General features: G+C 35.6%; 1 protein-coding gene across 4 annotated transcripts; it reads right to left on the minus strand.

The window, feature by feature from the left end:
* Window positions 1-1,686: 1,686 nt before the first annotated feature.
* LOC148940446 (uncharacterized) lies at window positions 1,687-9,183 on the minus strand. 4 transcript variants are annotated; one of them, XM_089105280.1, is made up of 4 exons: window positions 9,084-9,183; window positions 4,307-4,422; window positions 2,468-2,641; window positions 1,687-1,957 (listed from the first exon to the last, which is right to left on the minus strand). In XM_089105280.1, exons 2-4 carry the CDS (start codon window positions 4,347-4,349, stop codon window positions 1,695-1,697), a joined length of 480 nt encoding a protein of 159 aa, XP_088961406.1. In that variant the 5' UTR covers window positions 4,350-4,422; window positions 9,084-9,183; the 3' UTR covers window positions 1,687-1,694. The 4 variants fall into 4 exon arrangements, with proteins under 4 accessions (XP_088961406.1, XP_088961407.1, XP_088961405.1 ...); XM_089105281.1 differs by having other exon boundaries at window positions 9,107-9,133; XM_089105279.1 differs by lacking the exon at window positions 9,084-9,183 and adding an exon at window positions 6,952-7,102.
* Between the last annotated feature and the right edge of the window lie 7,216 nt (window positions 9,184-16,399).

The following is a 16,399-nucleotide window of genomic DNA, read 5'->3' on the forward strand; positions in this document are numbered from 1 at the left end:
GGGGTTGTAAATCCTCAAAGACCTAATTTCCAGAACTTTCCAGAAGGGTTGTTAGCTGCCTTCCCATCACTTTCGACTATTAAAAAGGGCACTAGCAATTCCAATTTCCAATCGAATGAGCCCTTTCGAAGTTTCCACGACAACTCCTTCGATACGAAGTTCCCTGGTATGGGGAAAAAAATAATGCTTTGTGCCAACATTGTTCTATACTTGGGCTGCACTACTGCGCTGCCTATGATTGATTGGTTCCTTTGGGGAAAAGGTGGGCGTTTAGAGGAGGGTTAGTTGCCCTCCAATCACTTTTGACTATTAAAAAGGGCACTAGCCATTTGAATTTCCTATCGAATGAGTCCTTTTTGAAGTTTCTACGACAAAACTTTCTATAAAAGCCTTATGCCCCCAGGGCATAACTTAAAACCCTTGCCCTGAGGGCTGTGGGGGAGTGTCCTCCTTGAAAACATAATTTATATCTGGAAATCAACCACATCGAACAAAAAAAGCTATCTCAAAATTTTGATTGGATGTGTTTGGGGAAATGGTAGGCGTGGAAGGAGAGTTAGCTGCCTTCCAATCACTTTCGACCATTAAAAAGGGCACTAGCCATTCCAATTTCTAATCAAATGAGACCTTTAGAAGTTTCTACGACAACTCCTTCGATACAAAGTGCCCTGGTATGGAAAAAAATGCTTTGTGCCAACACTGTTCTTTACTTAGGCAATGCTACTGCGCTGCCTATGATTGATTGGTACCTTTTGTGAAAAGGTAGGCGTTTAGAGGGGGATTACTTGCCCTCCAATCCCTTTTGACTTTTAAAAAGGGCACTAGCCCTTTTTAATTTCCAATCGAGTGAGCCCTTTTTGAAGTTTCTACCACAAAGCTTTCTAAAAAAAAACTTATATGCCCCCAGGGCATAACTTACAACCCTTGCCTTGAGGGCTGTGGGGGAGTGTCCTCCTTGAAAGCATAATTTCTATCTGGAAATCAACTATCCTTAACAAAATGGCTATCTCAAAACTTTAATTGGATGTGTTTGGGGAAATGGTAGGCGAGGAAGGGGTGTTAGCTGCCTTCCAATCACTTTCGACTATTAAAAAGGGCACTAGCCATTGCAATTTCCAATCGAATGAGCCCCTTCGAAGTTTCTACAACAATTCTTTCGATACAAAGTGCCCTGCTATGGGAAAAAAATTATGCTTTATGCCAACATTGTTCTATACTTAGGCAGCACTACTACGCTGCCTATGATTGGTTCCTTTTTTAGTAGTTTATGAGCTTATGTTCTGGGCAGATTTTCAGTTTTGTTGCACTCATTTTATAGTTTGATTTGTTTCTGCATCTTCTTATTATTTTCAATCCTGTAACTAACGCACTTAGGTTAGCTTTGCTCAATACAACAAACTAAACACATTTTATATTTGGTATTAAATACAACAAAATCAATAACTATTATAATAACAGAATTATAATAATCGTTATTAGGCTTGCCTCAACTGGCAATAAAAAGACAAGTGGCAGAGGTTTAAAACCCATGCCATCATTATTGTTGGTACCAGGGGCGTTGGTACCATTTATATTGTTCAATATGTATGTAAGACAACAATAGACTGTGACAAATTTTCAAAATGTTGGATGAAAATTTAGAGATTTACATTTTCCAGTCTTCTAGCTTGTATACTATTCATAAAAGGCATATTTCAATTTCTACCATAATTTCCCAAGGAGTTGAAAATTCCATATTCTATCTCGGCACACAAATGTACAAGAAAATTCAAAAAAGAAATCATACCACTGTCTGCATTCATATTTAGCTCCAATTTCAAAGGGTGGCAATCAGGTTCAAGCTTTGCAGATGCATCTGTAGAAAAAGTCTTCTCTTGGAAAACTTCTTTAGGTAACAAAAAAGGATTGTTACTTCCAAAGAGATTTTCATCATAATTGGGTAATGCATCTTCAAGCTCTACAGAAATTTTAAAGCAAATTTACTTAGAAAACTCTGAACAATGATAAATGATGGGTAAAAAGAATAAAAAAAAATTTTTTTCCTTTCTATAAGAGAAATTTCAGAAAGAAAGAAAAAAAAAAGTAAATCTCAGGACTTTAATTTAGTCACAAGTAAAATGTTTAGAAACGATAAGAAAAACAAATTCGTTCAAGATTGGCTGACTATATTTGGGAAAAAATTGTCCAATGTGCCGGCAAATTCTAACACATAAGCTACATTAAACTAAAACAAGGCCCTGGCTGGTACTATTTATATTGTTCAAGCTGTATGTAAGACAACAATATTAAAAATCTTCAATATGTTGGATGAAAGTTTATAGAGAGATTTATATTTTACAGTCTTCTAGCTTGTATACTATTCATAAAAGGTATGTTTCAGTTTCTGCCATGTTTTCCCAACAAGTTGAAAATCAATATTCTAACTTAGCACACAAAGGTACAAAAAAATACAAAAAAAAAAACATACCAATGTATGCATCCATATTTGGATCCAATTTCACAGGGTGGCAATCAGGTTCCAGCTTTGCAGATGCTTTGGTAGAAGAAGTCTTCTCTTGGAAAACTTCTTTTTTAGGTAACAAAAAAGGATCAGTACTTCCAAAGAGATTTGTATCATCATTGGGTAATGCATCTTTAAGCTCTAAAGAAATTTTAAAGCAAATTTACTTAGAAAACTCAGAATAATAATAAATGATGGGTAAAAAGGTTCAAAAAGAAAATTTCAGAATTTCAATTTAGTCACGAGTAAAATGTTTCGAAAATTTATGTTAAATAGCTATAAGTGAAGCAAAAACTAACTAATGACAATGATAAACAAAACAAATAAAACAAAAGTTAAAAGACAAATATGCACCAAAACCTCATATGCTTAGCCTTTATAGAATCAGAAAGATTTAGGGCTATATCCAGGAGGAATATTTGTCAAACACTCAAAAAGCTATTTGGGTGGCTGCTTCAGTTTAGCTATTTCAAGATCATGGCAAGAAAAAAAAAATTTGTGTTTAGAACCCCTGTCCCCTTTTTAAAAAATTAAAAAGGTGATCCCAAATCTACGAAAATTGTAAAGCAGAGTTTAATGTATTAAACAAATGGCCTAAAGCAGGAGGACAAATCTGGCACTTTTTTTTAATTTCATTTGAAAAAAAAAATGAAAAAAAGTAGAGCAAGAATCTTGCTCTGATGGTCTGATAGTCTACATCATTTCCTAAGCAAGGCAAGAATAAGACCTGAATATGCACCCACAGCAGTTAAAGACTGGGTTTACTGGAGAACAATAATGTCTTCTCTCTCAACACTGGCGCAAATTCAGCATAACAATTAGGTCAAAGTAAGTAATGTAGTTCAGAGGTATTTATCCACTTATCCACTAAGTTTCTGACAATGCATTGTAAACTAGATGGGAGCCTTACTTTTACCTATTTTTGGTTATCTTAGGACAGAGGGCTGGGTAATGATGAATCTCAGCTGGTTCTTTTTAATAACTTGGATAGGTGGCCAAATGGGGTAGAGGAAATAAAGGATAAAAAAATTTACTATTCCCATCCATATTATTAGTAGGTTTCCTCTTCTTTAAAACCAAATCATTTTTTAGGGAGAGAGGAATAATCTGTAAACCACCATTTAAAATTTGTTACAGCTTTCTTGAGAGAAGATCATCTGTGCAAATTCACTAATAATAATAGTGCAAATTCAACATGAGAATTAAGTCAAAGTAAGTCACGTACCCCAGAGGTGTTTATCCTGTTATCTAGATTAAGATATTGCAAGAGGGAAGTCTTGGAGACTCTCTTACTTAGAAAATTTAGGGCAATACATGGTAAATTAGGTCAAATGCCTTACTTTTACATATTTTTGGTTATTGTATCTAACAACAGAGGGGTTTATTAATGATGAGTCTCAGCTGATTGTTTTAAATACTATTAAGAAGGTAGACAAAATAAGGGATAAAAGAATTTACTATTCCCATCCACATTATTAGTAGGTTTTTCCTTGCTAAAAGCTAATCCATTTTTAGGGAAAGAAGGATAGGCCTAATCTTATTTAAATTAAATCAAGGATATAAAAAGGCATGATTAGTGTGACATTGGTTTGAAAAAGATTGTTGGAATTTTTAATTAATAACAGACACATTTTACAGTTTGTTTGTCCTATTTGACAAACAATTTGATAATCAAACTGACTTTGATCAATCAATAAGATTGTTCTAATTTTTTTAAGAAAAATAGTACAAAATAAGAACAACAAAAAAGCACCAAATTAGCACAAATAAGCATTAAATTAGTGGAATCCCCATAATACTAATTACCTTGCTTAACAGTAGTGACACCAAAGAGGACATGTATTTCCATGTTTCATCAGTTGAAAATACAGTCAGCTCCCCTTCACAAACTTCAGCAATATATCTTCAAAAAAACACAAAATCTAGAAAATAGATAAGTGATACAAGAAAAGGAATATAGATCAGACACACATCAGAACTATAGACCAATTTGTTGTCATTTCTAAATTTAAATTGCCCAAATGCAATAAAGATAGGGAAAATCAGCCTAAGCCTCTAAGATAGTTGTATGGCAAATTGACTTTTGTTGGTCTTTCTGCAAACAATCCAGTGTAAATCTTCAGTTCCTATAAAAGTAGACAGCTTTCAAATTAAAAGGTAAAGTGGAAATCTTGAATGGGTCTCATAATACTATGTAATACTTATGGCTTATGACACTTTTTAAAACACCTCACTTATTCAGTTGTTCTAATTGGACCAATGTTTTTAATTCTAGTGGCTGTATTTAGAATATTTTGGTAAATTATGGCCCCTTAGAGAAAAATCAGCCTAAGTCTCTAATCTTGGAGAGTCCCAATTGGCATTTGCAAATATAGGCTGGTGGGGGAGGGAGTCAGCCACCCCCCCCCCAAGGAAATGGCAAGACTATACAAACATTTTGTACTTTATGAACTGGCTCACTGAGCATTTTGTCTTTGGGCTTATGAATAAAAAATTGCTTTTCATCATCAAAAACAAAAAAAAAACAGAATATAATAACAAAATAACTCACATAGTTGAGTTGTATAAGATTAAACAAAAAAATTTTTTGTTAAAATTAGCTTACTAACATTTTCTGGTGTAAAAAAAAGTTATCTAGATAGGTTACAACTTTAGGATTTTTTTTGTCCTTCCAAGTACCCTATACATATTTTTCTTCAGTCATTTTTGAATTAGATAATGATAATGACAATACCAAGAGAGAAAAGTCAATAAAGACACCTAACAAAAACAAAAATCCTCACTAATTTCACATGAAATACATCTGTATATGCCAGAACTACATCGAAAATTCATTTCACTTAAATACATATATCTGCATGCGGCTCAGGGGCAGATCCAGGGGGAGGGGGGGTCCCAAGAATTTGTGTGGTATCCTTGTTTTGTTGTTGTTTTTTTGCCCTTTACCAAAATAAAATTGTCGTTTTGGTCAATTATTGGCACCCTTGTCACCCCCCCCCAGATTTTGCTCTAGGGCCAACTTTGATGCTGCACTTATGTACTAATTAGCTCTTATTTAATTTGCATTTTCTTTTCATCTCTAATTCTAATTAATAACTATAGTTCTTCCTCTCCAAAAACCAAAATAAAAACCCTACAAAACTAAGATTTTTATTTATGGGATGATAAATACTTTTATCTTGATTTTCCAGGTAGTTTATGGTGAAATCATAGGATACTGAGGTTTCAAGGGGAAAATCCACCTCCACATCAAGATTAATTAATAAAAGATATGGTGTATGCAAATTTCAGGTAAATATCCCATTTTCTGTAAGTGTAATAGCCTACATGTCATCTTGCTGACATTGCTGCCACAGATACACATACTCCCAATTCCCAGTGAAAGAAAGATTACACGCAAAATTAATGTAAAATACTTTTTATCAAAATTTAGTTAGACTATGTAATTTTAGCCTATAGTAAATTTTTAGCCTACAGGGTAAACTTCTAGACAATCTACCTTTTGATATTTTTCAACGTGGTTAGGTTAGGAAAATAAAACTTTCAGTAATTAATCCAAGGCCAAAAACATACTCCAGGAAGGTATTGTCAAGCTACTAGGCCTATGTTAACCCTATTCTGATTTCTAAGTCCTAGAAATGTGTCTACAAAAATGATTTTTACAGGGGAGGTGGGGTTTACAAAATAAACTTAAAAATTGCTTCAAAACTGGTTTAGGCCTATATTCATTTTTCTAATGTTTTTACAAGTTCAGACAAACACTTATTTTTTGGGGAGGACTCCACCCTTTGACTATTGGAAAAAATTAGTTTATAAGCTTATATAGAATGGTACTATCCAATCTCCTCATAATAAAAACATTTTAGTCATCTAGTTGGAAAATTTAACCCATCTGTATAGGAAAAATCTAAATTTGCCAACTAGTTGACTAATAACTTCACCCCAGCAAAACTTTCATTTTCCAACTAGTTGACTGATAACTTCTCCCCAGCAACACTTAAATTTGCCAACTAGTTGACAATAAATGTTGCACCAGCAAAACTTTCCTTTTCCAACTAGTTGACTAATAACTTCTCCCCAGCAAAACCTTCATTTTCCAACTAATTGACTAATAACTTCTCCCCAGCAACATTTAAATTTGCCAACTAGTTGACAGTAAATGTTGCCCCAGCAAACCTTTCCTTTTCCAACTAGTTGACTAATAACTTCCCCCATGCATACTCTTTCTCCTTCTCTCTCTCTTTCACTATTTCTGCAACACTTTTCTCTTTTCAAAGTATGTGTCTTCCTATTAGTTGCTTATATTGTATTTATTTTTTTTTATTTAGACAAAGTATTTATTTGTATTTATTTTTTTTTTATTTTTACAAGAATAAAATTATATTTTACAGTTTATTGCTGTAATTCTTAGCAATATAAAACTATATAATGTGGTAGAATTAAATATTTACGTTTGGTGACTTGAGAACATTGTCGACTTCTTATAGCAACACATTATTTATTTTGTTTGTTCTCAGTGGTTGCATTTCCATTTCCTCCTTGTAAAATTGGTTTACAGCACAGATGAGATTCAAGTGTGTCAAAACTTTCCTTTTCCAACTAGTTGACTAATAACTTCTCCGCAGCAAAACTTACTTTTGCCAACTAGCTGACTAATAACTTCTCCCCAGCAAAACTTAATTTTGCCAACTAGCTGGAAAGAAACATTGCCCCAGAAAACAATTCATTTTCCAACTAGTTGAATAATAATAGTTAGAATTTATTCTGAATAGCATCAAATATGTTAATAATAAAGGGTTTTTTCAAATTTAATTATCATTATTGTTACTATTCAGTTACAACTTCTGCCTCTCTCCCTGTCTCCCTCTTAATGGGAGATGTAATTTGAGTTATATATTGGGCTTTGAAGCCAGAGATTTTTTTTTTATTAATTCCCAGGATAATTAGTCTTATAATACCTGGTCCCAAAAGTCAGATTGAATTTGTCAAAGCTTGGAGGTTTATTCCTCCTGTCTGTTAAAGAAAACAGATGCATATTTGAAGTTTTGTTAATTTCTATCTTGCATTTAATGGACATAAATTGTGCATGTTCCTTCATTGATCTGTCTTTGTTCCTTTACTGGAGGAATATTTTTGCCTCATTTTTAATTTTTCGGTAAAATTCCACTTTAGCTACTTTTGACTATCTTGGAAAAGGGTTATGTTAGGAAAATGAAACTTTCAGGGATGGGTCTATTGGCTAGAATATGTCCTGGGAAGGTATTTTGAAGTACCTACCTCTACCCCTTCTCCCTCTAGAGGGTCCTGACCTTTGATGACCTTTAAAATCTGTGTGTTATAAAAGTGAAACCTTGCAAAATAGATTATCTGCTTAAATGAAGTACAGCACAAATTTTTTCATCTTCATAACTTTGCTCAAACCTAATTTATAAGGTTTTAAAGATATGTAAATACATTTCCTATATTTCTGAAAAAAAAAACAACATAAATTTGCCAGCTAGTCAACTAATAACTTCTCCCCAGCAAAACTTTAATTTTCCAACTAGTTGACTACTAACTTTGCCCCAGAAAAATTTAATTTTGCCAACTAGTTGACTAATAACTTCTCCCCAGCAAAACTTAATTTGGTAAAATTCTACTTTAGCTACTTTTGGCTATCTTGGGAAGGGGTTAGGTTGGGAAAATGAGACTTTCAGGGATGGGTCTACAGGCTAAAGTATGTCCCAGGAAGGTATTTTGAAGTACCTACCTCCACTCCTTCTCCCTCTAGAGGGTCATGAAATTTGCCTACATGACAGGTCTATACCCATTGAAATTTTGACAAAACAACATTTTACCTTAATTTTCAGTTATCAGTTTCTTTTTCTCTGGCTTTAGCTCCGAAAATACAATATCAGTTATTTGAGTAGAATTTTAAGACATATAAATAGTTTATTTCCAAAATTTAGGAAATGTATTTGCATATCTTTAAAACCTTATAAATTGGGATTGAGCAAAGTTGTGAAGCTGAAAACAAGTCTGTTGTACTTCGTTTAAGCAGAAGATCTATTTTGCAAAGTTTCACTTCTATAACTCACATATTTTTAAAGGTCATCAAAGGTCAGGACCCTCTAGAGGGAGAAGGAGTGGAGGTGGGTACTTCAAAATATCTTCCCAGGACATACTTTAACCTGTAGACCCATCCCTGAAAGTTTCATTTTCTTAACCTAACCCCTTTCCAAGATAGTCGAAAGTAGCTAAACTAGAATTTTACCCTTAATTTTGCCATCTAGTTGGAAAGAAACATTACCCCAGAAAACAATTCATTTTCCAACTAGTTGACTAATAATAGTTAGAATATATTGTGAATACCATAAAATACGTTAATAATAGCCTATAGTTTTTTCAAATTTAATTATCACTATTGTTACTATTGAGTTACAACTTATGTCTCTCTCCCTGTCTCCCTCTTAATGGGAGATGTAATTTGAGTTATATATTGGGCTTTGAAGCCAGGGATTTTTTGAATTTGTCAAAGCTTGGAGGGTTATTCCTCCTGTCTGTTAAAGAAAACAGATGCATATTTGAAGTTTCAAGGCTACACCCAGCTTCTATGATCCTGCGCACCCAGGCTATAGGAAAACTAAGAAAAACGTTATCATTTGGCTCTCTATTGCTCAACAGCTTTCAGAAAAGGGTAAGAACATAGGTCATGCTGTTGCAATAATTTGAAATCTTTGCCTTAAAACGCAGCGTTATTTTAGCCATAGTTCGAACAGAAACGGACGGATTTCCGCAATGTGTAAACGAACCATAAATCCGCATGAATTTCCGCAATGTGTAAACGAACCATGAAAATTCCGACACCCGACCATAGACAATCCGACATTTTTTTCGATGCCACATTGGTCTAAAATCCAACAAGTGTCCGACTCCTACCGAAAAATCTGGCAATAGTCTTCGCATTGGAATCTTTTTCTTTTCACAAGACAAGATTTTACACTATCTGTCCTACAGCTCCTCCTCCCTCAATGGTAACATACATACCTTTACCATTCCAAAAAAAAAAAAAAAATCGCACCTTGTTCACAACTCCCTTTTTTTCACCTCATATATTTTAAAATATTCATATAAAATCCTTTTTCCTCAAATACAAAAAAAAACATCATTTTTTTTTCTTTTTTTAGCTGCACTTTTTTAACTACACTGAACGCACTCCTAGGCCGTCGCGTTGGCTTTTACAGTTTTGAGTAGTTTTAAGAGGGGGCATCGACCTCTAAATCATGGGACACGTGTCTTTTTCTTTTCATGTCAAACTTGATCTGCATAATTGAGGTAAGGGTCACATTTTTGAGCGAGTTTCTATGATCCGTTTTAACATTTTTTAAGGTTGAAAAGAACCCTTCTACAGCAACGTTCAAACATGGCAAGGCCAGGAGCTATTGGTTATTGTTGATTATGTTAGGGAACCTCTGAGTAACATTGGGTGTTTTTATAGAAGCCAAGTGACACCAAAAATCACAGACATTTGTCACATTTGGAAGATCAAAAAGCAGTAAATTCCGCCATTCCTCTACTATCTTTCTTCCATCCAACAACAGTGCACTATATCTCTGTAGAACCTTTTGCAGAAGACCAATTGTACCTATGTCCAAAGCCTTCGTAGGATCAAGGATATCACAGGACGTAAACAGTTCGTTCTTAAACGAGATTTACTGCTTGATTTGCTTCTCCGCCTCCCCGTATAACTTGCGAGCACATTTATCGATGACTTCCACTTCACGTTCTTCTGCTTTCGTTCTCGGATCTGACTGCAAGGTTTGAAGAGACTCGTGAGCTGCCCTCCCCAAGTACAAATTTTCAGCTGGCGAGTATTCACTTGCTTCGTCAGGGTCAAGATTCAATGGCACGGTTGATCTAATTCAGGTGCGTCGTTTGGGCGGGGCAAGGGGGGGGAGACAAGTTGCCCCTTCCAGTAATGTGGAGGAAAAATTATTATATAGTAGAGGTCGGCACCGTTTCTGTTTTTGGCTAAAACAGAAACGGTAAAAAACGGCAATTAAAAAAACGGAACAGAAACAGATTCTAACAGAAACTAGAAAAAAAATGGAATTCCGTTTTTTTTATCCCGAAAAACAGAAACGGCCCGTTTTTCTTTTTAATGGTCGTTTTAACAGATATTTTCGTTTTTTAGTTTTTTGGCTTATGAGAGTAAAATGAACATTGACAAACATTGATTAATAAAAAAGATCAAATATAAAAAAAGATCAAACGTTCAAAATGGCCACATAAATCATTGTTCAAGTGAATGGGCAGTCATTCGTGAGGACTGCTTTTGAGTAAAGTACCCAGCAATATTAAATGCGCTCTCACTTGGCACTGAAGTTGCAGGCACTACGAGATGCATTCAAGCAATTTCTTTTAACTGTGGGTAAGTGTAGAAAAAGTCAGTCCAAAATTCTATCGGATCAGAATTATTTTTTCCTGATCTAAGTCTCTCACAAGAACATTGGAACTCTCTGTTCATATGCCCTAATAATATTTGCTGCTGCGTAGGCAGTGCTTATATTGTTAGCATTTTGATTTGAAGAGTTCATCCGAAGCTCAGTCGTATCGAGAAACTTAGCAAACAAGCTGTCTTCTTGATGTGGACTTGGTAATGCATTTTCGTTAGTCTTTGTCATGATAGGAGGGACCTCAATTAAGAAAGATGCAGAGTTCAATTGGATTTGAAGGGGTTCTTCTGGATATCTCTTCTCGGAAATGAACTGCTGGAGAAGTGAAGAGACAGACTGACGAGCTGAATCTCTGTCTATAACGTTCATTTTTTTGTAAATTGCAGGGTCAAAAAATCCAGCTCTTGTGAAGAGTAGCATATCAAATCGAAGACTGTTATAAAAATGTCTCCTGAGTTGGACAGCTAACAATTCCTTCCGGCCATTGACTGACTCAGCAGTAGCACTACTAGCTGGCATCTCACAAAATAACTGAAGTCCTTTAATCATCAGCACAACTTTGCTTGTCGTAATAAAATTATACCCACTAGCTATCACCGATGCCTGTTTGAACGGGCGAAGAACGTCAATGACAGCTTCCACAATGGACCACTCATTGTTGTTAAGTTCGATGTCTCTGATTTTAGCGTCACGAAGGCTTCGGCAGAAGAATTCGCTTCTAAGAGGTCATGGGTTTTGGAAGACACTTTCAGTATTCTAACTAGCTTTTGTATTTTTACCAGTGCTGCTTTCAGGGTCAATACTTCACTGGAAACTCCTGATTGTCGTGGTACTGAGTTCTCATAATCACTGTAAAGGTCTGAATCATTTGATTCCGAGCTACTATTACTGTCATTCTACAGTCAGTGTAACCCGTTTCTTCAATGTCATTATCTTCTACAATCAGGTCGGGAAAGTCATCTTGCTCAGCAGTATCTTCGTTATCATCAGATTCAAAACTGGATCCGGAATTACTCAGCTGGGTAGCACTTACTAAGTCTGCCTGGTTTCTGCATTCCCATAGCTGAAGGGCATTTGACATCCCATTATGCAGGGTGTGCGCAAATCATGAGCTTCGCATAATGTTACCGTCTCTGAGGGCCTTTACTATATTAGCTTCTGAATCAGTAATTATAAAGTAGACTGTCTGTAGAATTCTGAACTTCTGGAGGCTACTACGAACTGCACGAAGGTTGTTGGCGCTAGTTTGAGCAACTTTTAGTCTCTTAAAGTCAAGGATTCTATGTACTAAAGTGAGCTTGCCGTCAGCATTTTTCATTACGTAATGAGCTCTAATAAGTATAAAGCCACACCCTGTTCTTGAAGACCAGCAGTCTAGGGTTAAATTCACTTTCCTGACTTTCTGTAGTTCAGCTTTTAGCTGCTTGACCTTGATTTTCTTTACTGTAACTAAATGTCTTGCAACAGTACGAGCTGAGGGGCCAGTAAGACCTCCAGTAAGCTTAGAAATTAGAGCCTTCACTCCCGGTTTTTCAAATATTGAAATAGGAAGCTTGTCAATACAAATTGTTTTGCTGCATAACTTGTGCAGCTTCAGCTGCTGCTGCTTTGTAGATTTTCAATAATTTCTTATATCACTATTTTTGCTTGCTGTGGTTTCAACTTGAGTTTGGGTGGTTTCGCAATATTCGTGTGATTTGGTTGGCATGCTGAGCTTAGGCAAGGCTGTATGATATGACTTCTTGGGAACAGTATTTGTTTTAGGTTGCTCAGCAATTTTGTGCTTACTCTTGAGGTGATTTTTAAACGACGTTGCAGACCCCCTTGTTGACTTTACGTTTTTTTTGCAGTAACTACAGGTAATTGTATCTGCTCCCTTATTCATGGTCCCATGTTGCTCCCAAAACTTGACATCCTTTAATGGAGGGCCCACATCAAGCTCGGAGTCAGAATTTGACGAAACATTCGATACCAGATTTGATGCCATTTATGACAGCATAAGTATCAGTACCTGTAAAGCATATCATTACTAATTGCATGGAGCCGTGTGAGTTTAACTCTAGATACTCCTGCGATTTCAATGATTTAAATAAGAATGAGAATTTTAAATCAGAATTACAGAATAAGAATAAGCATAAGAGAAGAAGGAAAAAACAAACCTCTCGCAGAGTATAATTGTATTCAATAATCAAGCAGCCCCCCCTTCCAAATCCCGGATCTGCCATTGTTTCTGAGTTGTCCAAATGTGAAAAAATACACCTTTTAGTGGAAAAATTAGATGATTTCAGACCATTGAGAGGTGAAGATGTAGAGAATTCAATAATATGTGGTTCTCCTGTTCATCTGTATGGTAGCATGAGAAACTATTTCTTAGTTAACTCTTACCAGTTGATGGCTCTCTCAATGATGAGCTTTCCGACAGTAATTTTAAAAAACTTTTCATATTTCTAGTTACGCTCAAATTAAAGCTGCATATTTCAAATGCCTGAAATTTTTACTAGGATCCACTCACAAGACATCTTTGAAAAATTATAGAATTAAAAACCCGCTTTACATAGGAAAAAAAGTGAAAGGTTGTAATTACAAAAGCACAAAACTGTCTGTTTATTAGAAATTTTTTAGTGATATGATAACTTTTTTAGTGAATATTTTAATAGAAATCTATTCTATTTTCTGAAAGGATCTGAAATAATTTTTTCGACTCTTTGGCCGGAAAGTCTGAAGTTAAAAACAATTCTTACTTCATAATATGCAGAATAATTACGGCTAACACATTTTGCAAGCAGACCTGCTACTGCCCTTTTTAAGTGACCAAAAAAATGGATGGCAACTAGGCCCCCTCCCACGCTCATTTTTTACCAAAGTCACCCGATTAAAATTTTGAGATAGCCATTTTGTTCAGCATGGTCGAAAAATATAATAAATATGTCTTTGAGGATGACTTAATCCCCCATAGTTCCCAGGGGAAGGTCAGAAAGTTATGAACTTTGCCCAATGTTTACATATAGTATTGGTCATTGGGAAGTGTACAGAAATTTTAAGAGGGATTTTTTCTGGTAGTGGAGGGGAGTAGAGGGTTACGTGGAAAAATATTTTCATGGGGGAAGGGACATTGCTATGAAGGGAGGCCGGATTTCCCAGCATAATTTAAAAAGAATGATCAGAAATTAATTAAAAAACAAGTTTTGGTACTTATTTAAAATCCGATAAACACGCGAGAAAGACCGCATCGAAATCTCAAAGCTGCTGTATGAAATACAGGTTATCGCTGCCTAGTGAGGTATTGATCGTTCCGTGATAAAGATTTAAACACTAGCTTGTGGGGTTGAAGGGACAAGAAAAGGTACCTAGGTTAGGTTAGGTTACGTATTTAATATATGCTATGATTTACCCCCACCCCCTAATGTGCAAATATATAGCCCAAATTTGTTCATAAACTATTATGTTTCATTATATTTTGTTTTATTTCAGTAGCATTAACGAAACTTCACTTCTCGCGTGTTTATCGGATTTTAAATAAGTACCCAAGTTTTTCAACTGAAAGTAAGGAGTAACATCAAAACTTAAAACGAAAAGAAATTATTACGTATATGTTTGGGTTCGCCCCCTACTCCAAACCTCGCTCTTTACGGTTAACTTTTTTTAGTGCTTTCATAGGAGCTATTTATTCGAATTAACGGCCTTTACGATTAAGGGGTCATTCTTAAATAATTGGAGCAAAATTCAAACTTTAGAGTAAAGAGCGAGGTATTGACTAGGGGGGAACCTCCTAATATACGTAATAAAAATATATGAATATAGAAGTTCGTTACGTAAGTTAATTCGTAAGTTAAATATATTTATTACTAATAAAAACATTAGTAATATAATTATAAGTTCTAGTGCCCTTCTTAAATAACTAAAAAATTTGAGGGCAACTAGGCCCCCTCCTCTGCCCTTTTTTTCTCAAAATCTTCTTTTCAAAGTCCCGAGAAAGCCATTTGGCCCCAAAAAAAGCAAATTAGTATGCAAACTTCGTTTTAACTAGTCATGTACAGCGAGCCAAAATCAAAACGTGCATTAATTCAAAAACGTTCAGAAATTACACTAAAAAAACATTTTTTTTTAACTGAAAGTAATTAGTGTAAATCTCTGCTGTCACCACTCTGTAAACCTCTATTTAATTCTTTCTATTTATATGCCCTTTTATATATTGGCAGATGTAATGAGTTACGTAAATTCCAAAGATAGTCGATAAACGTTGGTACATGGTCTTTATTAAATAATTTGAGAATACACATACAGAGAAAATAAGGTAGCAGAAGAACAACTAATTACGACGAAGGCGAAAGATGGACTGCCTTTAGAAGTGTACCAAGAGTATAACTTTCCTGGAACGGAAGTTCCAGCTATTGGTTGTTCGCCCATACCTAGGAACAAACCCTTTCCCACGACTAGCCTTAGTCCCAAAAGCCCCCCCCCCCCCTGGACTGTTCTCGTTGACATATACATGGCCAAATCTCTAAGAAACGAGACACCAGAAAAAGCCTTCTCGAATTTATATTCCGAATACTTTACAGATTCCCCCCTCCCCCTGTTTTAAGTTAAATTTCCCAAATATGGCTTACCCCCTTATCATTAAACCTTCAAATTTTAATTGAATTCAAAGCATTCGATACCCTTCCCAAATTATTCACTTCTCACCTACTAACATTCTTCAGCATAAACTAGTAAAGAATTACATAATATAAACACTACACAATACTTGCATAAGTAAAAACGTACATAGTATAAACGAACCACACTAATAACAGTCGTCGGAAACTGGATATCTTAGCACTTCATTTTTCTCTCTATACATTAAAATAGACTTGTTCCCCATACCCCTGAATTTGATGAGGACAAGGAAAGTTGGGATTATGTATAAAGTTTGAATTAGGGCAAAAGGAATGACCGAGAAATTAATCCTGAAAATACCGGCGACAAATAAATGAAATTGCATAAACTTATAAATAATAGAATAGATATTTCAACCATTCCAGTTTGATTGGCCTACCATGCTGCAATGACGTCAAGATATCATTACCAAAAAATCCTCGGGGTTTTATTGCTGCGGAACGCCTCGGTTTTGACCTATTTGGTTTTGCTCTACGAACTTGTGGTTCGACAAATCGCTGTACTACTGTTGATGTCTCTACATAACTATTAGCGCTACGCATTAAAACCATCCCGTGAGGCATCAACCTCATCCCACTGGACCTCAAAACCAGCCACCTTTTTTTCTCATCCCACGGGACCTCAAAACCAGTTCCCTTTTCCTGGGTAGCCAAACCGCCCTGCGAGGCGTCAGTACCATCTCACAGTGCAACAAAAAAACATCCCGTGAGGAATCAGTACCATCCCAAGGGCCCTCAAACCAAGCTCCCTTTCCATGGGTAGCCAAACCGCCCTGCGAGGCATCAGTACCATCTCGCAGTACAACAAA

This window comes from Artemia sp. Qi Xiang Cuo, chromosome 19, assembly GCF_049724085.1.
Source record: "Artemia sp. Qi Xiang Cuo chromosome 19, ASM4972408v1, whole genome shotgun sequence".
NCBI classification, from domain to species: domain Eukaryota; kingdom Metazoa; phylum Arthropoda; class Branchiopoda; order Anostraca; family Artemiidae; genus Artemia; species Artemia sp. Qi Xiang Cuo.